Source organism: Carassius gibelio, chromosome B24, assembly GCF_023724105.1.
Source record: "Carassius gibelio isolate Cgi1373 ecotype wild population from Czech Republic chromosome B24, carGib1.2-hapl.c, whole genome shotgun sequence".
Classification (NCBI taxonomy): Eukaryota; Metazoa; Chordata; class Actinopteri; order Cypriniformes; family Cyprinidae; genus Carassius; species Carassius gibelio.
In genome coordinates this window covers 18,793,252-18,820,411 of record NC_068419.1, presented here as the reverse complement: position 1 = coordinate 18,820,411, position 27,160 = coordinate 18,793,252, and the positions used below count along the sequence as shown (strand labels likewise).

General features: G+C 39.6%; 1 protein-coding gene and 1 long non-coding RNA gene across 2 annotated transcripts in view; one reads left to right on the top strand and one right to left on the bottom strand.

Annotated features, from left to right (window-relative positions):
* Window positions 1-27,160, bottom strand: part of LOC128013453 (uncharacterized) — a 79,494-nt gene that overhangs the window by 49,565 nt on the left and 2,769 nt on the right. Inside the window, exon 3 of the long non-coding RNA XR_008183313.1 lies at window positions 3,640-3,845. This is a non-coding gene — a long non-coding RNA (uncharacterized LOC128013453). The remainder of the gene's footprint in view (window positions 1-3,639; window positions 3,846-27,160) is intronic.
* Window positions 2,000-18,848, top strand: LOC128013442 (coagulation factor XIII A chain-like). The gene is made up of 15 exons (XM_052596437.1): window positions 2,000-2,024; window positions 3,147-3,277; window positions 4,097-4,282; window positions 12,374-12,625; window positions 12,739-12,857; window positions 12,961-13,068; window positions 13,980-14,154; window positions 14,265-14,403; window positions 14,485-14,588; window positions 15,358-15,446; window positions 15,565-15,718; window positions 15,816-16,094; window positions 16,181-16,341; window positions 16,432-16,568; window positions 16,977-18,848. Exons 2-15 carry the CDS (start codon window positions 3,175-3,177, stop codon window positions 17,113-17,115), a joined length of 2,145 nt encoding a protein of 714 aa, XP_052452397.1. The 5' UTR covers window positions 2,000-2,024; window positions 3,147-3,174; the 3' UTR covers window positions 17,116-18,848.

The window sequence follows — 27,160 nt, the reverse complement described above, 5'->3', positions numbered from 1 at the left end:
ATCCCTGCATTCATAGCATTTTATGCTTCCAGTGTTAGCATAAATCATATTTGCCTTTCCTTCGTGTAACACTCCAAAAAGATACATCGTCTAAATTTGGTTCTTCCAAAAACATGAACACCTGTCTTCTGAAAGAAATTACATGTTTTAACGTTTTGTTTTTACAGGCGAGTGGTACCATTTTTATTGCGTTAAACTTTCCATAACGTAAAAGTCCTTGCTCAATTTTCTCATTTGAAATATATGGAAGCAATATACAGTAACTAGATGTAGGCGCAACAAGTGTGAAACAACAATAAATTCTCCACTTACCACAATTCCATAAGTTTTCATGCGATTTACTTGAGCCTCTTCCTTAACAAACACCACCACCACCACAGCTTTTAATAAAAAAATAAATAAATAAATAAAGCCGCTAGAGGGTGCTTGATTTTTAAAAGTTATAATAGGTTGTAATACGTCATGGTTTAATAATTCATTTAGCTAGAAAGCAACTGACCTGCCGTTAGGGAAGTCATGGCCTAGTGGTTAGAGAGTTTGACTCCTAACCCTAGGGTTTTGGGTTTCGAATCTCGGGCTGGCAATACCACAAATGAGTAGCCCTTGAGCAAGGCATTAAACCCCCAACTGCTCCCGGGCACAGCAGCATAAATGGCTGCCCACTGCTCTGGGTGTGTGTGTGTGTGTGTTCTTCGGATGGGTTAAATGCAGAGCACGAATTCTGAGTATGGGTCACCATACTTGGCTGAATGTCACTTCACTTTCCCTTTAGCAACTTCACCTGGAAATGAGTTGGCATCTGGGCTTTTAAAGTTTGAATTTACATATTTCTGCAACATAATTTTAGAACTTAAAAAAAATTAAATAATAATAGGGTAGTTTTTTACCAACTCTGCTTTTCTTGAAGTCTGCAAGCTTATTTTATGATGCAGGACTCTGAGCAAAGTCATTTCTAATGATTATGTTTTAAGGTTGCCTTGAATTTCTAATTGTTTTCTGAATTTCTACTGAAATTGAAAGACACAGCAACTTAACTTATCATTTGGGCCAAACACGAGTTTCAGTTCCCCATGTTTTCTACCATGGCTTTATTGACATGCCCTCAAAGATATTCAACAGGTCAAGATATTCCTATGAAACTTAACTCTGAAATAATGAGGTATATTTGTGATTCTTTTCTAAGAACAGCATCTCACAAACCCTGCTGAAAACTAGTTTAATACCTCAGATGTGATCAGTTCAGAATGATTTCATATATTCAACTGAAAGTTGTCTTTTTCTGTTATTACTTCTTTATTTGTAATATTTCAGGTTTGACAGCTGCTACCAGTTATGACATTACCATTTACTTTTCAGTCTAGTCAAATTGCACTCAAAGTAGTCTCAACTGGTCCTCTTTACAATCATATCACACTTTTACGTTGTGTTGGTCTGCATTTAGATTAATATGAACAGGTCTGATTAGTTGTATTACAGAAAAATTGATTCTAGACTGTCATTATTTTATTAGTAAGTCCTATTTAATTTTTTTATATTAGCAATATTCTGAGAAGTCACTTTATCTGAGGTATGATATTTCATCAGCATGGATTTTCAGCTTCCCTATTGATTTCAGTCAGAAAAGAGTGTGTATGTTCTTGAAGGGCCTTTCAGATAATCTTTAGTCTGAAACATGAAACCTCTTATAAATTGTCTAAGTTAAAACAGCACTTGGGAACTTTATGATCATTTTTGTTGTTGTTGTTGCCCAATAAAAAGTTTTATTTTAGGCATTTTATTGAATGTGTGTTAGATGTTTGCCATGCCAGTGATGGTCTGAAATATGCTGCTGTCATCAAGAATCAGAAGTGAGGTCACAGATGTGTGTGTGTGTGTGTGTGTCAGACTGACCTGATCTTGGGATCATCTTGACTTGCTCTGGTGTTTTTCTCCAGTGGATGAGGAAGTCCTGAGCATATATTAATCAGAATGGGGCTCCTCTGTCCAGAGCTTCTCAGCAGACCATCTCCACTTCTACAGAGAAAGTGAGTTCAGCACTGTTTATGACGCTTTCTGAAATTTCTGAGCTTAGATTTACATTTTGAAAACTTTTTTCAATTTTAACAGTGCAGTTTTTAACTATTTGGTTGCATAATTCTCTCACATTTAAATAAAATATTTGTATATGTTCATGATTTACTCATTTTTTCACTTATTTCAGTTCAGTCAAAATAATTTACTAGTCAATTATGGCCACGTGTATACTACATGACGGTAATTTCCTTTTTATAATATATGTATAAACTCATCAGTGAAGAATGGTGATTTTTTTTCTCTGATGACTTGAGATTTTTAAACAATTGAAATGTATTTATCTTGCATAAAGGTACAAAACTTTTGGGTTCAGCATTTGTTTTTAGTATTTAATTTTATTCAGCAAGGTGCGTTAAATTGTCCAAAAGGGGCAGTTATAAAAAGACATTTAGAATGTTACAGAAGATTTCTTTTTTAAATAACTATTTCTATTCACCCTGATAAAAAAGTCACAATTTCCACAAAAAAGACTGAATGTTTCAAACATTGCTTATAATCAGAAATGTTATTTGAGCAGCAAAGCAGCATATTAGAATGATTTCTGAAGATCATGTCACACTGAAGACTGGAGTAATAATGCTGAAAATTCTGATTTGATCACAAACTAAATATATTTACATAGAAAAAAAAAGTTATTTTAAATTATACAATTTATTTCACAGTTATAGCTATTTTTACTGTATTTATGATCAAACAAATGCAGCCGCTGTGAGCAGAAGAGACTTCTTTTGAAAACATTACAGATCTTACGGACTCCAAACTTTTGAACAATGTTCTGAGTAACTGTGTTAGTGATGGATCTGTGACAGGAAGGCTCTTGCTGCTACTGCATTGCTCAGTTGAGAATGATATTTCATCAGCACTTTATGATTCTCACAGTTTCACTGAGAGTTTGGCTTTCCTAAAATAGTCTAACACCACATTGCATCATATCTTCCCACAGGGACAGACAGAAAGAAATAAAGTCTCTTTCATTCAGTGAAATCTATCCTTTTCTTTGCAGCTGTCACAAATCTACCAAATGTAAAGTCTCTGTATTTAAAAGTCTAATATTAGCATGATCTGTCTTCTAGGCAAACGAAAAGACATCTTGTGTACATCATGTCAAGTGATCTCGGCCGTGTCAATTTTTCCAAATCTAACTCAGAGGTGTTTAACCCACCTGTCTTTGAGGCTTTTGAAGGCGCAGGACCCAGAGCACCAAGTAAAGTCCTATTCATTCACATTCAACTGGAATTCATGAACCAAGTGTTTCAAAATGAACAAAGTGTAATTTTTTCACCACACACTTAAAATGCCAAACCTAGCTAATAAGACAATATTGGTCTGTTCTCAAATCTAGTGAAATAGATTTTTTTATATATATTTTTTTTTTTTTACCTTGGATTCACTGTATCCTTCAAAGTGTCTTTCTTATAGGTGTTATATATGGACATCTTGATTATATATATATACATTACAGACCAAAAGTTTGGACACACCTTCTCATTCAAAGAGTTTTCTTTATTTTCATGTGTGCTTTGCACACTCTTGGCATTCTCCTGATGAGCTTCAAGAGGTAGTCACCTGAAATGGTCTTCCAACAGTCTTGAAGGAGTTCCCCAAGATGTTTAGCACTTGTTGGCCCTTTTGCTTTCTGTCTGCGGTCCAGCTCACCCTTAAACCATCTCGATTGCGTTCAGGTCCGTTGACTGTGGAGGCCAGGTCATCTGGCGCAGCACCCCATCACGCTCCTTCTTGGTCAAAAAGCCCTTGATGCCTTCAGAGTGACTCTACAATTTGAAAATAAAGAAAAATAAAGAAAACTCTTTAAATGAGATCAAGTGTTACAATTAATAACCACTACCAATTTTTTTATTTTATAGATGCTTTTCATTAGCATGATTAGATGATAAGGAAGCCTTTAATTACCACTCAGTGTTTTAATAAGTGTTTTTAATTGTTCTGAAACTCTCAGAACTGATTCTGACAAAATAATGATTGTATTCCAATGATCATGTACGTTTTTTGTCTTTTTTTTCAGCAACACGATCTATCTCAGTGCTGGGTGTTGATATGCTTGTGACAGACAACAATAAAAAGCACAACACCAGCAGGTATGAGAACACAAACCTCATTGTGCGCAGGAATAAAGAATTCTTTATCATCATCAGCTTTGACCAACCCTTCAATGACCAGCAGGACAATGTGCAGCTGGAGTTCATGATTGGTGAGCAGATCTTTCAGAACATCTCCTTTACATTTACATTACATTTATGGAATAGGGAAGGCTGGGTATAGGGGATAAGGTTATAATTTTTTATAATAAAATAAAGAAAAGAAGTAGATAGTATAGAAGTAGAATAGAGAATGTAAGTGTTTGAGGGTCAATGTTTTACTTCTAATAAATAAAAAGGAAAGAAGTAGAAGGAATAGAAATAGAAATAGCACCATACATTTTCACGCTCTTGTTGAAATCTTGATCTGTGTAATAAATACAATTTACATCAGATTGCTATAATAATGCAGATCAATTTCATTATCAGAATCATACCTCTTAAAGCTGCAGTTGGTAACTTTTGTAAAAATGTATTTTTGACATATTTGTAAAACCTGTCATCATGTCCTGACATTAGAATATGAGACAGATAATCTGTGAAAAAATCAAGCTCCTCTGGCTCCTCCCAGTGGTCCTATTGCCATTTGCAGAAATACATTGCTCCTGGTAATAAACAACCAATCAGAGCTGCATTCTGTAACTTTTTTTGTGTTCAAAGTATACAAAATGTATATAATAAGCGAGTACACCATGAATCCATTTCCCAAACCGTGTTTTTAACTTGTCCTGAATCACTAGGATGCACCTATAATAAGTGTTTATATTCGGACTATTTTAGATTGCTTCGGGGGCACCGTGGCGGAGTAACCCAGTACCTTTGTGATTCTTCATAGACATAAACAGAGAGAAGTAGCTCCGGCTACAATGTCCTTCCGCAACACGCAAGCAGTTCTGTTTATTAACCACTAGAGTGTCAAAAGTTACCAACTGCAGCTTTAAGTTCATCCTGTTCAAACATTTCATCTATGGTTATATTCCCCAATTTCGTCACATGTTCATCCATAACAATACCAGGTCTTTTATCCTTTGTGTAAGGAATTGCATTATTTATATTAGATCCTTGTGCCGCCATGTACACATCTTTTGTTGCAGTTTCCGATAACACAGCACACACCCCGAGCTTTCCAGCTTTTCAGCCACATAGCTGTAGAAGTGGACCATCACTTGTATCTGTCCAATTCTTGCAGTTTTGATTGGCCTGTGTTGATCTTCTCCATTTGGTCGGATGTAAACCTTCCCATTCCATGTCCATGTTACTTATATTTCCTCTTGCTTCCTGAGTATTTGACTCCATTTTGCTATTTCAGCATTTTTCTTTTTCTTCAGTACCTTTTAATTTTCTGGTCTGTCACAGTAGCGCAATCTTGTCCTTTTGTGAAACAAACTTTACAACTATGGATGGCTTTTCTTTGCGATTCTTGTTTAGAATTGCATAGCAGCTAGAGACATTACTCTAATCCAGATTGATGTTTACTGCTTATGCACAGCAAAACTGGTTGTTCCAATACCTGCAATTCTTCTAGTGGGGCATCCTTACTCATTTACTACATTTATAAAGAAAACAAGTAAATAGAATAGAAATAGAATAGGGAAGGCTGGGGTTAGGGGTCAGGTTATTATTTTTATAATAAAATAAACAAGTAAATAGAATAGAAATAGAATATAAAGTGTAAGTGTTAGAGTGTAAGTGTTTTATGTATAATAAATAAAAAGAAAAGAAGTAGACAGAATAGAAATAGAATAAATAGAGCTAGTGATAGAGTGTCAAGTTCACCAGTGAAATTAGCCATCAACCTGTTCAAGTTTTATAATAAATAAAATGAAAACAAGTACTGTATATAGAATATAAATAGAATAGAGAATGTAGGTGTTAGAGGGTCAAGGCACCAAAGAGTTTTGGTGAGCATTGACTTTGTTTCTATTGACAAAAATAAACTGAAACATCTCTAAATTGAACTTTAAAAGCAGAAAATACTTCATACATGTTACTAAATAAAGACTATAAATGTGGACATTTCGGTTGTCCTATTATTTGAACTCTTTCACTTATTTTTTATTTGTATTTAAATTTGTAAAGTTTTAAGTTTTTAATAAGTATTATATATATATAAAAAAAAACATTTTTAACAAAATTATGCTTTTTTGCAGGTTGATGATCATCAAACCATCAACACCCCCAAAGCTTCACAGTCCTAAACCATTTTATTTGGTCGCATTGGGTAGTTTTGATTTATATGCTGTTTATATAATGTTTGATGGTCGCATTATTTTACACATGTGATCACTTATTTCTGCTTCATCTTTGCCATGTTTTGATCCAGACATTCAGTGTTCTATCAGATGATGTGTATAAAGTGCCTCCTACCATACAGGTGCATTTGGCACTGCATACTTTAAAAACCATTCTTTTAGGAGGATCTTAGCAGTAGTTTCTGCCTTTTGGTCACGGGTAGGGAATGCCTGACTAAATTTGGTGAATACATCCGTCACCACAAGGACATTTTCTCGGCCATCTGTAGCTGGCTCTAGAGTGGTAAAATCTACTGCAACAACTTCCAGTGGTTGGGAAGCTAAGAATGGTGTCCAGGGTGCTTGGATTTTAGGCTGCGGCATATTTGCCAACTTACACCGCTGACAATTTTTCACCCACTTTTCCACATCCTCGTACATACCCCCCCAAAAACACTTTGGTTTTATCAAGCTCAGAGTTCGTTCTATGCCTTGATGCCCCAACTGATCATGGACGCTTCTCAGAACCTGCTCAGTCAAGCATGTAGGTAACAGTATCTGTTGGCACTCCCCATTGTGAACATCTTCGACTATACGATACAGAAGACCTTCTTTTTCCTTGATTTTCTTCCACTATTTCAATAGGGACAGCACAGGTTTTGACAACTCCATTCTCTCCTGGTAAATGGGGTTTCTTCTTCTACTCCAGAACTTTCTAAAGACATGGAGAGTTGGATCGGTCTCCTGAAACTGGCGGAGGTCTGCTTTTGAGTATCCCGGCAAGGTAGGTGTATTCTCACAGTCAACCCTTCCTCATCTGCAGTGGATGCTTGTATCTGCCAAACTTTGCCACATTCAATCCCTGTGGCCACCAGATCAGGCCCTAAGGCCGTTCCGGTTCTAAGTGAGTTACAGATGGCGACACAGTCATCATACTCTATGTCCTCACTTTCAGGCTCCACCTCCTCCAAACCTGGTCTTCTCGAGAGTGCATCCACTGATGTGTTGCATCGCCCAGGACGGTACTTCACATCGAAATTGAAGACAGCAAGTTGTGCTGCCCATTGCTGCTCAATGGCCCCTAGCTTGGCAGTTGTAAGGTGACAGAGGGGGTTGTTGTCAGTGATGATGGTGAACTGTGATCCCAACAGGTAACTCCAGAATTTTTCTGTCACCGCCCACTTGAGGGACAACAGCTCCAACTTCCTACTGCTATAATTATGATCATCCCGCTCCGGGCCACGTAGCCTCCTGCTCACATATGGTATCACACTCTTTATCCCTTTCTGATGCTGGTATAAGACGGCACCCAACACAAGCTTGCTAGCGTCTGTTTCCAAAACAAACGGGAGGGTGAAATCAGCATATCCCAAGGTCTGTGCACTAGTCAACTTTTCTTTGAGTTGCACAAAGGCTGACTGACAAAGGGCAGACCAAGAGTCTTTAAACTGTTGATCTGTCCTGCAAATACTATCCCCTCAAAGACAAGCATTGACTACGTCATGTAGTGGACCAGCAACCTGGGAAAAACCCTCTATAAATCTTCGGTAGTAACTGCAGAAACCCAGGAATGATCTGAGCTCTTTAAGGGTGCTAGGTGTGGGCCACTGCTCTACCGCACTTACTTTGTCCGGGTCTGCGCTCACTCCCTGAGCTGAGACTTGATGTCCAAGAAACCTGACCTCTGGCTGCAAGAAGTGGCATTTCTCTACCTTGACTTTTAGCCCAGTATCTTTCAGCCTTTTGAACACCATTTCCCGTCTTTTCAGATAATCTGTGAAGGTAGACAAGTACACTAGCAAGTCGTCTTGGTAAACAAGGGCGATGTGAAACACCAAGTCACTCATGAGAGACTGCATGAGCTGCTGGAAAGTTGCAGGTGCTTTGCAAAGCCCGAAAGGCATACGGCAATACTCATATAGCTCAAACGGAGTTACAATTGCGGTCTTGTGGCGGTCTTTCTCATGTACAGCAACTTGATGATAGCCACTGGCAAGGTCTGTTGTTGAAAAAATCTCTGCTCCCCCCAAGGCATCCAGACTCTCATCTATGCGTGGCAACGGGAAAGCATCAAGCCTGGTCTTAGCGTTTAATTTCCTATAGTCCACACAAAGTCTGAGACTCCCATCAGTCTTGCGCACCAGCACAATTGGTGAGGCATAAGAACTGGAACTCTCATGTATGACACCTTTTCTGAGCAACTTGGAAATATGTTCCCTAACTTCTTCAACCTGGTTCGGAGGTATGCGTCGGTATGGTTGGCCAACTGGAGTATCATCTACTAAAGAAATCTCATACTTCACCCTGTCTGTGTACCGAAGATCCTCTTCACAGACAGCAAACACATCAGCATATTTCCTCAAAAGTTCAACTAGCTCTACCTTTTGCTCATACGTACCTCCTATCCATAGTCTATCTAGCAGGTGTCTCATGTCACTGTCAGGCTCTTGTCTAACTTCTCGATCATCAGACATGTCTTCTTGATCAGCTGACATACGATGAAACCTCACTTCACAGGGGTTACCCTCCATGCATTGACAATGGCTGAGTACACCCACCGGAGTCTTGGGAAGCAACCAAACATCATCCGAATGAAAAATTGACCAACTGGACTGGAAAAACATGACTATGAGGGGGCACTAAGGTCGGAACTGGGACCAACTCACCAGGCAAGGATCTGTTCCCTGGCTCTAACAATGCCCAAGCATCATTGTCCACTGGTCTCTTGTGGACCCTGACATAGACTGTGGCAACAGAGGCAGCAGGTACATATGCTTTGCGTTTGCCACTTACTCTGGCGATTGACACCTTTCCAATGAGCTCCGCTTCCTGTACTCGCTGGAAAGCTTCCCTCCAAATAGAGTCCAATTGACCTCCCAGAGTGTTATCAAACTCAGAAAGAACGAGCTGTCTGCATCTCTGAGCTATATTCATTCCTATTATGCCCGGTGGGGTCGAGTCGGACTCTGGACCACCCTCGTCCCTTACTATAAGAAATCCACATTCCGGTATGGTCAGTCCCATAACTTTGATATCTAGTTCCACATATCCAAGGTATGGTAAAGGTAGCTTGTTGGCTGCTGTTATCTTTAGCCACTTAGCTGTACAGTGAATATCTTGATCCTCACCATGGAGGTGCTCTCTGAAAAAACTTTCAGTAAGTGTGCTAATGTTACTTCACGTATCCAATAAACAACGAGCAGGCTCGCCACCAATGTAGATATTGACCTCGGGATATGTGCCTACTGCACGCTCAAGAAACCTTTGCTTAGTCAATGGGTTACTGTTTGAGCCTTCAGGCTTACCTCGCATTACTCGGCTCACTGCAATGGAGGGACACAGTTTCCCGGTACCACAGACATTGAGGCAGAACTGGACGCAGCTTTTGAGGCATGTGATGCTGTGCAGTTTCGAGCTGAGTGTCCTATTCCTTCACATCTTAGGCAGATTTGCTGACCATCGTCGGTATACCTTGGCCTGAATTTGGGTTTTGTGCTCTTGTCAGGAACAACATTGGCTTTCTGCATGGTAAATTCACGTACTGCAGTGGTAAGCTCACCAATAGCTTTGCCTTGCTGAGTGATAACTTTAACCACTTCCTGCAGAGTTACAGCTAGTTCAGTAGGCTCTGTACCACCCGAGTTGTCCTGCTCTGATATCTCAACCGGCCCTGCACCCATAATTTTCCTACTTCTAGCAACATTGGCACTATGAGGTTTGTCTTCCATGCACCACATCATGGCCTCATCACGGATGTCAAACAACGCACAGTGTGGCCGCTCTCTCACAAACCTGCGCAGTTCCCTACGAAGGGTAGAGTCTCACACCCCGTCAATGAACTGGTCTCTGAGAGCTAGCTGTGGGTCAGACACAACATGAGAGGACTGTTGGATAGCAGCATTTAAAAGTTGAGACAAAGCATGGTAAAAGTTGCGAAAATCTTCCCCATCTGATTGTCTGCGTGAATAAAATGCATGTAACAGCTGTGGTGTTGTGTGTTTTTCTCTAAAAGCTCCCCTTAAATAAGAAAACAGGTGCTAGGGTTGTTTTATCTCTCCCCCCCCATACACAGCCTAATCTCATCCAAGGCTGAACCTCTCAAATGAGAAAGAATAAAGTCTACCTGATCCTCACTGTTTAAACCACGGACTCGAATGACACGTTCAATTTCATCAATGAACTCGTCTACAGTTTGGTTATCTTTACAACAGTCACCACTGAAAGGTACAATTTGACGCTCACGTGGAATGTATACATAAGATCTGGTATTAGCATTATTCATGTTGGCAAGAGCAGACAGTACTTGGTCATGTTTTTAAGGCATTTACACATTACTAGTACTGTATGACATTGATCCCAATTACATATTTAAATGTAAGATATTTTCCTTCCCCTGGTTACACACACACATATATATATATATATATATATATATATATATATGCTCAAAGGGAGCATGAACTGATCGACAGCAGAGCTATTAATGGACTGGAAATAACTATCAGACAATGAATAAAAGTGAGAAAATATCTGTCCGTCTTCATTAAAGACTGACCAGAGCATAGTTCCATTCTACAGTTAGGTCAGCTGAATAATTGAAGTGATGTCCCCATGGCTGTTGTAGCACCATTTAATTCAGTCTCGATGTCAGCTTCATGTTCATCATTGCTGGCTCAGCTTCTGTCCTGTGGGAAGATTTCCTCTTGAGGTTTGGGCCCTTGTTACTGAAGCCAATCCCAAGAGCACCGTTTTTCTTTTCTTTTTCATTTTGAAATGACCCAAGGCAGATTGCCCATACATATCTAAGCATATATTTAACATTAAGTCATTTAATAGACCAAAGCGACTTACAAATTGAAACAATGAAAGCAATCAAAACAAACAAAAGAGCAATGATATGCAAGCGCTATAACAAGTCTCAGTTAGCTTAACACAGCACATGCAGCAAAGTTTTTTTTTTATGATATAATAAATAAAAAACAGATACAATGGGAAAAAAAGAGCAGGCTGGTGTTAGCTGCCTTTTTTACATTTTTAATTGTATAATAAATACAAAGAAAACAGATAGAATACAAAAAGAATAGAGAAGCTAGTGTTAGTTTTTTTATTTCTTTTTTATACCAAAAAAAAAACAAGCAGTTATTACATGAATAGAGTGCAAATATAAAAGGGCCTTTTTTAAAAGAATAGAATTAATAGAGTGCTAGAGTTGTGTTTTAGCCGATTCTTGAACATGGTGAAAGACTCAGCTGCTAGGACTGAGTTGGGCAGGTCATTCCACCAGGAGGGAACATTTAATTTAAAAGTCTGTGAAAGTGATTTTGTGTCTCTTTGGGATGAACAATCAAGCAACGTTCACTTGCAGAATGCAAGCTTCTAGAGGCACATAAGTCTGAAGTAATGAATTTAGTTAAAGGGGTGCAGAACCAGTGGTGATTTTGAATGCAAACATCAATGCCTTGAATTGCCATCTATTGGTAGCCAGTGCAGGTGTGACGTGTTTTTTTTTTTTTTTTTTTTTTTTTTTTTTGGCTCAATAAAAATTAATCTTGCTTTGGTGTTCTGGATTAATAATTAAGGTTTGACAGAACTGGCTGGCAGACCTGCCAAGAGAGCATTGCAATAGTCCAGCCTGGACAGAACAAGAGCTTGAACAAGGAGTTGTGAAGCATGTTCCGAAAGAAAGGGCCTGATCTTCTTGATGTTAAATAAAGCAAATCTACAGGACCGAACAGTTTTAGCAATGTGTTCTGAATTCAGCATATTTTGATAGATATTTGATAGATACGTTTCTTTGGATGCTACTGGCTATAATTGTATGAGTAAAAAATGTCTTGCTCTTTCAGACGTACTTATAAAATATAACATTTTCTGTTCCACAATGGAAAGAAAGTCATTATAAAATGATGCCAAAATTTTAATTTGGTTTGAACTGTCCTTCAAAATTGACATATACTGTACATGCCCTCGCAGGCAGTTCACCGAATGAAAACAGGGGCACCTACATCATTGTGTTCATCGGAAAAGGGAGACGTAATGGGCGCTGGAAGGGTCGCGTGATTGCCATGCAAGGCAATGATGTGACAGTGGGCATAACACCTGACGCTGGCTGCATCATTGGCCGCTTCAGCACTTTTGTAACAGTAATCACTAATGTTGGAAAACAGCGCACTCCAAAGAACCCTGACACTGATTTCTATGTGCTGTTCAATCCTTGGGACCCCGGTGAGTACAAGTATAACACTTTGTTTTGCATAACACCACTTGCATAGATGGCAACAAACCCTATGAATTTATGCATATGTCATAAGGCATGTATCTCATATGTTGGCACACAGCGGATGTGGTGTATATACCCAGAGATTCCGACAGACAGGAGTATGTCATGAATGATGTGGGCGTCATCTACAATGGAGAATTCAACAATCAATACCGCCGTTCATGGAACTACGGCCAGGTCAGCAGTTTTCTGTTTTCATGAAGAAAACAAATGTTCCAACTATTATGGTGGATTATTCAGCCTTATACCTTCATCTAACATTTTATATTGTTTTTTGTAGTTTGAAGAGGGAATTCTGGATGCCTGTCTTTTCATTCTGGATTCTGGGAAAGTACCACTGCTGTACCGTGGAAACGCCATTGAATTAGTTCGGCAGGGATCAGCTCTGGTATGATTTAATACTTTGTATGAATATCTGAACATGCAATGTGTCAAAAGAAATAACATAGCCTCTGCATTTAAACAAAAACAAAACAAATAGTTTTATTCTAGCTACACACATTCCTGGGCAAATAAAAAAAAAAAGACAGTTGATAAAGAAATAATGCAAGATCGCGCTGATATTGTGGTCTAGAAGTCCTCCCCACTACACACCCTTTCCAGACCCACGAGGACACCAGCATGCATTCACAGAGAACAGACCGGTCTAACGATGAGAGGCGCGCTCAGCATTTACACAGTGGCGGTGATGAGGCTCCATTCAGTTCAGGTGTGCCTCATCACATGCGGCCAGACCTGGCTTTTTATGCACCCCTCCTCTCCTGTAAGAGACAGGCTGGTGATGATAATTAGCGGGGAGGTAGCCAATTTGTCACAATATGCACCTACTTACATATGCTATCGCTTCTTTCTGCTGCTCCTTCATCATATTTTAATCCAGACATTCAGTACTCAATCAGAAAACTGCAATAGCACCACCTACTGTATAAAACTGAAAACTAAGAAATCCAGAAAGTTCCATTAATGGAGAGAGTGGAGAAAGAGCTGAGAAGAGCAAAAAAAAAAAAAAAAAAACCTACAAACAAACCTACTCTTTTCCATACAATAAAATAAAAAGAATGGCGATCAACGACTATCAAGTTGAGCTGCAGCAATCTTACTGCATATATATAAACCAATGCATACAATATAACTTATTTTATGGAAATAAAATATATATGTGTATATGTGTATGTATATATATATATATATATATATATATATATATACAGTAATGTTGATCCAGGAACATTTCTTTCTTGGCAAAATCATGAATTTACATAGCATATATGCAAGCTTTTTTGGTGGGTATATTTTCAGATGAACTCCCAAGATGACGATGGTGTCCTGGTTGGCAACTGGAGTGATGATTACTCCATTGGCACAGCACCCACTGCCTGGACAGGAAGTCCTGAAATCCTGCTCAAATATGCCAAAGGTGGTTTGCCTGTGTGCTTTGCACAGTGCTGGGTGTATGCCGGTGTGCTGAACACCTGTGAGTATAGCGACAGCATGTTCATTACCGATTCTGAAATTCAGGTTATTTAGAGGTTTGTTAAAAAAGACTGTGGCATGACCATGACAGTTATGTGATGATACCCCTAGTTTTACGTTGTCTTGGGATGCCCTCACGAGTCATCACCAATTTCTCTTCTGCTCACGACAACTCGGGCAACCTGAAGACTGACATTACACTGAACGAAGATGGGACAATAAACAGAAGTCTAACGAGAGATTCAGTCTGGTGAGATAAACAAAGCATACACAGTCTGATAGGTTATGATGGTTAAATGCTGTTTAGTGACAATAACACTGTATTTTAAAGGAACTACCACTGCTGGAATGAGGTGTACATGAGGAGGCCTGATCTGCCTGAAAAATACTCTGGCTGGCAGGTGGTTGACAGCACACCTCAAGAGACCAGTGATGGTATGATCTTCCACATCTTCAGTATACACTGTTTTTCCTCTAAAGCAGCATGGTCTTCACCAACCCCCATCCCCTTATTACTAATTACAATTCTTACTTTTTGCGTGCGATTGTAAGTTTATATGTCACAATTCTGACTTCTTTTTCTCACAATTCTGAATTATTTTTGTTAGATAAACGATTGTGAATTGTATAGTCAAATGAGGGAACAGGTTTCTATATCTAAAAGAGTTTTGTATCTTGCAATTGTGTGATTATAAATAAATAATTTTAAGATATAAAATGTCATATAGTTTTTCATTATGAAGTTAAGTGTCACCAATTGTACGGGTAACTGGGATAAAAAATGAAAAATGACCAACAGCAAATATTTATACTGTTTATGTCCAAACTATATATTTCAGACTTCTCTCCTTCAACTGATACTTTAAAGAAAATCTGTCTTTCATTCAAGCCATGTTTATGTTTACCCTGTTCATAGAAAGCACCAAGACCATGAAATAATATGCTAGGCTTTTAAAGGCCTACATTTAGACCCTCCATCTGCTTGGTGATTTGAGGTGATGTCTGAGGATTGGGGTTTTGGCATTTCTGTTCCATCTGCATCTGCTCTGACCTTATGCATTTGAAACATAGTGTAACCTATAAATGTGGATCATTTATTAAACTGTACTGGTGATCCAATAGTGCAGTACCTTATTAGATGGTAATTCTATACCATTTGCCTTCTGTTGTTTGCATTCAAAATGGATTTCCCTCTCTGTTTTAGGTCTTTATCGATGCGGCCCAACGTCTGTCATTGCCATTAAAGAGGGAGAGCTCAGCTATCCATTTGATGCAAGGTTTGTCTTTGCAGAGGTAAGAAACATGTCATTTCTCTTTGATGATTACTAACCACATCTTTAGTTTACAAAATCTCAGCAGCAAATTGCAAATCTGTTTAAAGAAAAAGAACAATACTTCCTCCTGTCTTCAGGTGAACAGTGATGTGGTTTACTATCAATCTGATAAGTACGGAAACACAAAGATCATCTCTGTGGACACCACGAATGTTGGAAAGCTCATCGTCACTAAAAGGGTGAACAGTAATAACTATGAGGACATCACTTCTACCTACAAATTCCCAGAAGGTAAGCTTCATTTGGTCCAAAAACACCTGGGCATGGATGGTCACACACATGCCCTATCTCTTTCCCTGTCATTCTTTGATCTTATTCCTGACTCCAGGCAGTGACATGGATAAGAAGGCCATGCAGATGGCAGAGCGTCGTGGCGTTCCTGCCAGGGATTACACAAAACCCCCTGAAACAGGTGTGGAAATCGAGCTCCAGGCCGACACCATCAGCATAGGTGAAAACTTCAAGCTGACACTCAACATTAAGAACCAGACCGGCCAAAACTGCACCCTTGATGTCACCATCACTGGCTGTGTGGTGTACTACACCGGTGTTACCAGCTCAATCTTTAAGCTTGAAAGCAAAACAGCATCTGTGGATCCCTGGAAAGGTGAGCCTGACTTTACAAGTTTGTTGTAGGTTTAGGGCACATCCATTTTAGATTGATTAGCTTAATTTCTGAAAATCATTTTACAGCCACGAAAGTGATGTTCGATGTCACAGCTTCAGAATACATGCCTTACCGGGTGGATCAGTCCAACCTGTTCTTTGTTGCATATGGACGCATTCAGGAAACTGGCAGGGCCCTTACGACAACCAGAGTTGTCGCCCTCCGTCCTCCTGAACTCACAATTACGGTATACGTCTTTTATTACCAAACATGGAGAAATATGTGTGATGCATTTGATCTTTTATGTCCATTAACAGTCATTATAAATGATCCACAGGTGACTGGAACACCCCGCGTCGGCAAGGATTTCGTGGTCACAGTGTCGTTCCGAAATACCTTTAACTCCGTCCTGAAAAACGTACAGCTGCGCCTAGAAAGCCCTGGACTGATTTCGACCAGAAAGAAAACATACGAGTAAGATGGAATAACCTCTGTCATATTTAATTTTTTCATTCCGCAGATTTTCATTGTCAGCAAGTGAATAGATGACTAAACACACAATAAAAATCTCAACAGACTACAAGACATCTATAGATCTACAGAGAGATGTGCAAATGGTGACACTGTTTGCTGAGTCAATTCTAAGAAACAGTGCACATTCTTGGAGATTTTTGTGTTACAGTGATACTAACAGAGCACTGGTGTATGCTTTGATAATGCATTTGGTAACTTTGCTTCTTAGTAGATGTAGAAATATTCTGTAGACATTGTTTACATTGTTAACTCTTACTTAAGAACTTGTACTGCTCTTAGTGTTTGCTTTTAACAGTTTGCTTTTAACTGGTGAAATACTGACATTCAGTATTTTTTATGCATTTGCAGTCAGATCGCACCTGGTGGCACTGTGCAATATACAAACACGATCACCCCTTGGTCTTCTGGGAAAAAGGTGCTGATAGCTTGTCTGGACTGCGCTACAGTGAGGCAGGTCACCAGTCAGCTGGAAATCATTGTCCAGTAACAGATAAAAGATTGCCACGAGGGAACCAGAGAGAAAAAGTGTTCCCAATATCATTTTGTTGAATTGCTTGGCTTTCTTCACAAATATAATCGAAATAATAACAAGCTAATATTATTATTTTTTTCTTTACACCTACGCCTTCCAAAACTGAATTGTTAAAGGGGGGGTGAAATGCTCGTTTTCACTCAATATCCTGTTAATCTTGAGTACATATAGAGTAGTACTGCATCCTTCATAAATCCAAAAAGTCTTTAGTTTTATTATATTCATAAGAGAAAGATAGTCTGTACCGATTTTTCCCGGAAAAACACGAGCCGCTGGAGGCTTGACGTGTGGGCGGAGCTAAAGAATCACGAGCGCGAATAGGCTTTTGCGTTGAGAGCGTTTGGAAGCTGTGACATTACCGTGAGGGAAAACCCATCATCCAAAACAAACCATGGCTTACAGTCAGATTCAGCCGTTTATTTATGATCCAGAATCAGATCCAGAGGCTGAAACTGAACGAAAGCAGCAGCAGCAACGACTCGCTCTGAGCGGGGTTTGAACCCGGGTCTCTGGCATGGGAGGGGACGCACTAACAAGGAGGCAGAGATATTTGAAGCAGTTTTACTCACCGCCTACGGTTCCAACACACGATGGTGACCCTTTTTCCTTGGGATTGCATCATCCTTAAGAAATAAACGATGCAAATCCGTCGTCAAACTGGGCCTTGAGAACAAGCATCTTCGAAATGCAGGGAACAAACAAAAACACTTGCACATCTCCGTTGATGCTCTGTAAAAATAAACTCCATCCACTGGTCCCCTAATGCTGTTTTTTTTGGTAATCTGTGCAGGGTTGTCTTGCCCTGGCAACCAAAAACACACTTCTTTTGTGACTTTTCGCGACTTTTCGCTCTCGCTCTGATCAGTGAATCGCTCTGATCAGTGAAATGTCTGTGCTGCTCAGCCTCGCTATACGGGAGCGCGCGCTCTTCCGGCAGAAGTGCCTTAGGACCCATATAAGGAAATTCCGCTCCATCTAACGTCACACAGAGCCATACTCGAAAAAAACTTTCCGAAACTTGTGACAAACCGGAAGGAGTATTTTTGGAACCGAAATACTCCTTCAAACGTACAACTTAATTTTTGAAACTTTGTCCATGTTTAGCATGGGAATCCAACTCTTTAACAGTGTAAAAAACTCAGTATGCATGAAATAGCATCCCCCCCCCCCCTTAATAATATAGTGTTTCAAGCATTTTAAGCAGAAGGTTTTAATCTGTGAACTCAATTGACTGTTTAAAATACACACAATCAAAGATTAAGTACCCATACAGAATGCACAGTCACCCTGGGAGTCTGATATATTCTGATTAGAAAAGTGTGGATGTAAGAAATCGTGCAGTTATCAGAATAAGTTGCAAATTGGGAATGGAAGGAAGAGTGGAAAAAGCAGGAGAACCTCATAATATTTGGAATTTTGGCAGTTATGACAAACGTAAAGCTTTGAAATAACAAAGGTGTATTCAAATTTAAGAAGAAAATGTAAAAGATTTTCTGATATTACACATACATCTAAATTACCTGACAGTTGTTTTGGTTGTGTGTACAATTAACATGTATTAAACTTATTAATTAGACTGTATAAATTGGACTGTATTAATCAGAATATGTTACATATTTTCTCTGCTAAAATGCCACTGACTGTGTTTGACTAATATAAACTAACAATAAACCTTCAGCATGAAAGCATTTTTGATTGTTTTATTTGTTATACTGCTAATCTTCAATAAGACATCAACACCACCTGCAAAAAAAAAAAAAAAGGAATCATCTCACTAATAAAATACCATTTACAAACCATTTTACTTCTATGCACTTTCCAGTGTAATTGAATATTCAATGTTAAAAACTAGAGCAGGACTTTATTTACTAGATAAAATAAATGTTAGTCAAGACAAACTTTAGACTGGCTTGAGAAAGCTTAGCCTGAAATTTTAAAGCAGTTGTAAAAGCCTGAAGTTTGAAAATTTAGATAGATTAGATAACATGTTGATAACATGTTTTTAGCATGATTAAATTAAAAATTAAATTAACCAAATTACTAACATGTCTCTAGCATGTTTCTAGCATTGTTAGCTTGTTGAAAGTATGATTATAAACTATCTGGCTTGTTGTTAGTATGATTAGCAAGTTACTAACATATTTCCAGCATGATTAACCAGTTGCTAGCATGCAATTTGCCTGTTTCTAGCATGATTAGCATGCTACTAGCATGCATGATTAGCAAGTGATTAGTAGGGATGGGCAAAAAATTAGATTTTTAGATTTATCGTTTTTCTTTTTTTTCTTCGGTTCAATATTGATTGTCACAAGCCACGAATAGATCTTTTCCAGTATTTATTTCAGCACACAAATTCTGATTAACGTGAACGCGATGTTAAACGGAAAGCCTGTCATTCATTAAGCACTTATCATTTGGGGTGCTCCGATCACGATCGGCCGATCGTTAATGCGCATCTCTTCAGTAAAGCCGGTTCTCTAATCAGCGGTTAATTCCATCAGGTGCGTGATTTCACATAGAGCAGCTGTTACTACACAGAGCCGTTATTAACTGAGAAAATGCGCCAATAAATGCTGAAAATGAACATGGATTTGTGCATCTTCTCAGTTAACAACGGCTCTGTGCGCATAACGATCGGCCGATAAAATAATTCCACTTTTGCTTCTCCAAATACTCGCCATATGAGGCTCACCATTTGGGGTTCAACCTCCATTCCCTTCCTCCAGGCTCTGTCTGGAGATCAAATCCACTCTGAAGTTCAAGTGCCCGGGGACATGAATCACTCGGATCAACAGAAATCTGTTCTGAGACCAAAGAAGAATATTCCTCGCCAGCCTCCACAGGGGGCAAGAGCGTAATCCTCCTTGATGATTCAGATACGACACTACCACTATTTTGTCTGACCTGATTAATACATTACGGCCGATCAAAAGATTCGGGAAATACTGGACAGCTAAAAATACTACCAGCAATTCCAACCTGTTTATATGCCACCTGTGTTGTGTCGATGTCCATACTCCGTGAGTTGGGCGTCCTTGAAAAACAGCTCCCTCAAAGACACGTCCGTCATGACAGTCTTGTGGGAAACACAAATCCCCAACCGAACCCCAGTTCGAAGGAATTTGGCTGACATCCAAGGTTTTTTTTACATAAACACCTCCATGTCACCGAAATCGCCCAATGCATAAAAAAAATGGGGTGAAATCTTTTGGCTTTTTATCCACCACTGAAATGGGCGCATATGAAGCAAGCCCAGATGGATTACAGGGGATGTTGCTGCCATTAGACCCACAAACTCACCGTCACTGAGTGACCTGCTTTGAAGTGGCGCATACATGACGTTAAGAGAGAGAACACATGAGAGAGACAATCTTGCTGTCATCGTGTGAGAGTCCAAGTCTATTCCCAGAAAGGTTATTCATTGAGAAGGAATTAAAACACTCTTCTGGAAATTCGTAAATAAGCCCAGGCTGTTTAGATGATTCAGCATAAGATCCTGATGAGAGTGTGCTTGAGTCTGCGATTGTGCTAACACCAGCCAACAAATTAGCGGCTGTAAAAACCTGACTCCATCTCAGAGGGGTGTACTTCTTCTATAGCCCCTTGGCTCAGTAGAGCTGACATCTCTTGCTGCAGCACCACAATTTCCTTTGGCTTCACAAATGTGGGAACAATTCCACAGAGAGAAGGCGTTCCTTTATGAAACTGAATTGTGTATCCTCTATGAACTGTGCGTACCACCCATTGTGAAATGCCAAGCAAGCATTCCCACGCGACCCAGAAAAACATCCACCTGCTGCAGCGTTTCCATATGCATTAAAATATCCGACCACGGAAGGCTCACGGTGTCCATAAGAAATAGAAGTGCACGCATCAACGTCGCTGCGTTTTGTTGTGTATAATCCTGAAGCGTGTCCACGGCAGGATTTAATCCAACAAGATGAACATGAGATGGGTAAGCCTCGATGACCGAAGGACAGAAAATGTTGTCTAGCCAGGAGGCTCTCACCTACGTCCGATAGGAGCTTAGCTCCAGGCATTGAACGGGTAAGCCTCACTGGCCAAAAGACGGAAAAGGTAAGGTTGTCTAGCCTGGAGGCTCTCACCTACATCCAATGGGAGCCCCGACTCCATGCACTGAATGGGTAAACCTCTCCGTATGTAAGACGGAATGGCAAGAAAGGTAGCCGGGGGCTTTTACCTACGTCCGAAGGGAGTGTGAGCTCCTGGCAATGAACGGGTAAGCCTTGCTGGCCGCAGAATGGAAAAGGTGAGGTTGTCTAGCCGGGAGGCTCTCGTCGGCATCCAATGGGAGCTTGAGCTGCTGGCATCGAAGAGAGGAGCCTAGCTGACAATAGGATAGAAAAAGTAAGGTTATCTAGCCGGGAGGCTATAGGCTATATATATGTTGTTGTTTTTTGTTGTTGTTGTTTTTTTTACTTGTGACCCCGGATGGGTAGTCTCTCCAACCATCACAGGGAAAATTGAGATTGTTTTATCTGCAAAGCACCCGTTGGTGTTTGGTGAAAGCTTAATTTGCGGTATTGGATGGGTACGTCTCGCCATCAGTGGGAAAATTGTTTTAGCTGTGATGCACTCATTGGTACTCATATAAGGCAAATGTTGGCTCAACCAGGAGCACTCTTGCAGCGCCTGACAGGGAGTTCAATACTAAGGACAATTTGGTTGTCTACGAGGGTAGTCGCTGTGAGGCTTACTTGAATAATTGTTTAGCAAATCCAATGAGCTGCTTCCTATAACGAGTCAGAAAATCTCGGTGCAGTCTTTGTATTCGAAGTTAAGCGTGCAAAAAATAAATTGAATTTCTTGTGCCAGTGTACCCCGAATAGGTGCCATGAATCAGCGATATGGTCATTGACGAATCATCATATTGTCAGCACATGAGATCAATGGTACATATCGATGATGTAATCGTACATGGGTGAAGTAAGAGAAAGATTCTTTATTCTTGTCAGAGCTTACTATTTGCCATTTTAACCATGCAGGTGCACGGAAAAGAGCCTATGGAATCACCAATAATCGAAAAATATACTTTCAGACATACTGATAAACTGCCATTAAATATAAAATACTATATTTAAAACAGCTAGTTCATGTAGTCGTCACTACTGTCTTCTCGCTTGTCCTGTGACAAGTTTGCCACATCTGTGTACGGAAGTTATCAGTCTAAATGTTCTGCAAAATCAGTCAACGGTGCATTTCGCTGCGTTCCAAAGTTCAAGTTTGGTGAACTCTGACCTGCGAATTCGCATCATGTGAAGATCTGGGACCAGTAGAAGATCGATAAGTCACTGCGTGACCTATCTGTACAAAAATTCAAAAATGAACGAAGCGCTATATAACTTTAGCTGCAGGGCAGCTTCCTATTTTATATAATACATATTTAAGAGATTATAAAAATAAAATAAAAAAGAAGCTGCATGGTTTGCAGTGTCCGTTGAAACAGGAACAGATGGTACATTTGAATGAGGACGTTGCATAATTTTTTATTGCTTAGGGTGTATATATTTATAGAGAGAGAGATACAGAGAGTACAATATAATGAGACGCTTTCGACGCCGTCGCAAAAGACACAGTACAAGCGCATTAAACTCCGTGAATGAGAGCTCGTTTAAAATATGGCACGTATCGGATTACCTGTTAGTACAGTGGAATACCTTATATCTGCAAACGATGTATGTCTATTTGTGGATGGAGACTTTTTCGCAGCCTACAGGCTCAAATCTTTGAGAGCACAGGCGAGCGTGAAATGGAGTGCTGAGATGAGATAATGGAGCAGTTTGATAGCCGAATTATGGTAGGCCACCTAATAATGATAATAAAACCCGTTGATTGGAGAATGAGCCTAATATCGTTTTGACTATCGTCGATACGTGATACTATCACTGCAACCTAGAATGCAAGGCATACCTTTCGAGTGGAGGTGATGTCAATGTTTTTTTTGTTTTTTTTTGCGGGAGCAGACACTGCTACGGCAGTGGGGAGATACGGGAAAGGCTCCTGCGGGAGCAGACACTGCTGCTGCAGTGAGGAGATACAGAAAAGGCTCCTGCGGGAGCAGACACTGCTGCGGCAGTGAGGAGATACAGAAAAGGCTCCTGCGGGAGCAGACACTGCAGCGGCAGTGAGGGGATACAGGAAAGGCTCCTGCAGGAGCTCAAGCCTTGTCCACATTTGTATGTTCCAGTTGGAAAAGCATATTTTCCTATCATTTGGCCTCCGGCCTTTTTAGACAGTCTCCAGAGCGGATACATTTGGAATGCTGTTTTCACGTTGTAGTATGGACTGTGGAAACAGAGGCTTTTGGAAACGATGAAGCATGTTTAGTCTTGTAAAACATTGTACCAAAAGACATGATTATAGCAGTAACGTTAATCCCTTACCAGTCACCCACCATTTTTGGCATGGAGACAGAAATTACATACCCGAAATAAAAATGTTTCTGCTCATGATTCTTTCTGACTAGATACTGTACATGATCAGCATCTGTCCACAAAGCTGACCCTTCGAAGTTTACTGTTCAGGAAACGGAATCATTTTCCTCACATAAATTACTAAATAACTGTCACTGCAACAATGTTTTATCGAAAACATTGGTCAAATATCGAAGCTAGAGCCTTTAGACTTTCAATTGATGCACGGTTTGTCCAGATCAAGTAAGAGAGTGATGTTTAATGTGCTGTGAAAGTGAAACGATAATAAACTAAAGTGCTTTTCACTTCCAAGTGGTTTCTAAAGATATTTACTTGCCTTTTCATATTACGGTCCTAAAAAGGCAACAGAAATTTTACTCACACTTGCTGTCCTGCGTCAAAACACGAGGACAGTTGCATTTTAGATGAATTTTGAGTGATCACGCCAGTGAACGGTGAAATAGGTCCCTAAATAAATTGGTTCTGCCAGAATACTTACATGAAACTTAAATTTAAATGTACAATTAAATGTATTTAAACATTTTCATTGTATTTTTAAGTAAACAGCATTTAGCAGACGCTTTTATCAAAAATTTATTTTTATTTTTTATTTTTTTAACCTATCATGAAACTTATGTCTGTATCATCTCAGTGAGGTTTAAACATGCACGGTAAGGAAAATGTAATGTCTTGGACATTTCAGTGTGGATGAAGACTCTGGAAATAATGTCTTGGCTTCATGGTTAAAAGTGGCATCGTCATCCGACGGAACTACGTCATGAAGTCATTTAACAAACTTTAGCCGCGAACCTGCTTTAAGCGTCTTCGCCCGAAAACGTATTGGCTTACTACACGTGGTCTGCGCTGCTAGAGGAAGCGGCCTCAAACTGCGTCTCGGCCGGAAAAGCCGTGGTGAAAGGCTGAACTGCGGCGGGAAGTGAGAGAGGCTTGCTCCGGTGAGAACTGGGGTGTGGCCCAGGCTAGTTGAATGCCTGCTGCTGCTGCAATCCAGTGCTCAAGGAGAGCTCGGTCTTGGGTGGCACGATCGTTGTGTCAAGTGAGGCGAGATCGGAGCTTGCATGGTCTATTGGCCACGACGCTTAATTGTGCTCAACAGCCGTGTTTGGCTATGTAGGAATGATCGCGGGTCCGGCAAAAGCAGCAGACCTGAAAAATCCCTGGTATAGCTCTCTTTGTTGGTAGGAAAATTGGGTTTGTGATAAGATGGCAGACGGAGCGAAACAGCATGCTGATAAACCGTCAATGGATAGAGGTAAGTCAGCGATTTTTATATTATGGGATTGATTACTTGATTATGGTGGCTCCTGTCCTTAACCCAGACTGGCAGCAGGTGAGTTGTGTTTTTTTTTTTCTCTGTCTCTCTTTCAGCATTTGTAGTTGTATCGGTTGAGGAAAATGTCTTCTATGCTGAGACAAGCTCCTTCAGAGGTAGTTTTAGAGGTGTGTACTAAGGAACAGTTAATTGAAAAACAGCACACAAGCAAGCCAAACCAGGTTGTAAAGCCAGCTCTTTTGTATCCAATAACAGCAATAGGGCAATATTTTGAGCATCTTATTATCGATTGTGTTGGGCCTTTACCAAGTTCCAAATCAGGTCATGAAGACAAACTAAAATGTTCTCATTTTGGACAGGATATGATGGACAGGCTGAGCTGCGCGAGTTTAGTCCGAGTGAACGCGTACTTCCTGTAGAGACAAAACCTCTTTTAAGTTCACCTTTTTAGGCAAAATACTGTGGTCCTTTCATGGTGTTGCGCAAAGTGTCAGATTTGAACTATCTTATTGAAACCCCTGGTCATAGGAAGTCCTCTAAATTATACCATGTGAACCTGTTAAAATGTTATCACTCCCATGATCAAAGCAAAGTTGAATCCACTCCAGTGGTGGGGTCACCGCTGACTGCTGCTCCGGTCACTGCATCTTGTGGCTTTAGCTTTGTGGAGGGGAGAGAAGAGGAGGTCATTAGGGTTTCTGAAGAAGTCTAGAAAGGTCGGTTAAAAAAAATTCCCAGACTTTGCAAAACCTTAGGGTTTTGGTAGATCATTTAGACTCTGAGAAACGTGATGAATTGATAGCGCTTATCAGAAACTACCCTGTTTTGTTGATTTCTGAATCCAATTTTAGACCCTGCACTGATTACAGAAAAGTTAACAATGTTACTAAATCAGAACGTTATCCTCTTCCTAGGATGGAGGACTGTATTGATCAAGTTGGGTCAGCAAAGTATGTTAGCAAATTTGATCTTTTATAAGAGCATTGGCAAGTACCCCTTTCCAAAAGAGCTTATGAAATTGCTGCCTTTATAACTTATACAGTGATGTCGTTTAGTTTGTGGAATGCTCCAGCCACCTTCCAAAGGCTGATGAATCGGGTGGTCTCAGATCTGAAAAAGTGTGCCGTGTACCCAACCCGACATTGTCGTCTACTCAGACTCCTGGGAGGAGCATGTTGGTGTCTCATGTTTTAGTCTCATAATAATAATAAGAAGTAGTTTAAATATCAGATCAGGAGGTTGGCTTTCTATAGCAAAAAAAATAAAAATAAATCAATGATAAAATCATGCAGTGTGAACTCGGCAAGCAATCCTGAAGTCCTAGAACGATTTAATGAATGCATGTTTCAATGACAAAATTTTCTGTTTCTTTTTGACATAATTATACACTGAAATGGACTTTGGCACTGGGGTGCATATGATATGCAATGGTTCAGGTGGGGTTGGCCCTAATTTAATTGGGCCAGGTTGGAGGGACGCTTTTATCAAAAAAGACTTACAAATTTTCCTGTGGCTCAGTGGTAGAGCATTGTGTTAGCATTGCAAAAGGCTGTGGGTTCAATTCCCAGAGAACACACATACTGATACAAAAATAAAATAAAGTAAGCGTGAATGCAATGTATGTATTGTTTGCTAAATGCATGAAAGTAAAAGTGCTAAAACAAGCAAATGAAGACAATAAAATCAATCAAAATCAACAAAAGAGTAATTATAAGCAAGTGCTATAACGAGTCTTAGTTAGCTTAACACAGTGCATGTAGCAAGGATTTTTGTAAATTATACAATGAATAAAAAGAAAACAGATATAATAGAAAAAGAATAAAGCAAGCTATAGTGCCAGATGCCTTTTTTGCTTTTGTTAACTGAATAAATAAAATAAATAAAAAGAAAACAGAATAAAAAAAATGTAAAAGCTAGTGTAAGTTTTTTTTTTTTTTTAAGTAAACAGTAAATGAATAGGTTGCAAGTCTAAAATTGATACTTTCTTAAAGAATAGAATTATAATAGAGAGTTAGAATATCAAATAAAATTGTAATAGAGGTGTTTTAGTCGATTCTTGAACATGATTAAGAACTCAGCTGCTGGGATTGAGTTGGGCAGGTCATTCCACCACAAGGAAACATTTACTTTAAAAGTGATTTTGTGCTTCTTTAGTAATGAACAATAAAGTGTCATTCACTTGCAGAACACAAGCTTCTAAGAGGCACATGCTGTCAGCCTGAAGTAGTGAATTTAGGTAAAGGGGTGCAGAGCCAGTAGTGTAGGCAAATAT

Bases quoted from the DNA above. Each gene is read 5' to 3' on its own strand.
- LOC128013442 (XM_052596437.1), top strand. From the start codon at position 3,175: ATGTCAAGTGATCTCGGCCGTGTCAATTTTTCCAAATCTAACTCAGAG. The intron at 3,278-4,096 runs GTAAAGTCCTAT...CTTTTTTTTCAG, and splicing joins CGCAGGACCCAGAGCACCAA to CAACACGATCTATCTCAGTG. The intron at 16,342-16,431 runs GTATACGTCTTT...AATGATCCACAG, and splicing joins CTCCTGAACTCACAATTACG to GTGACTGGAACACCCCGCGT.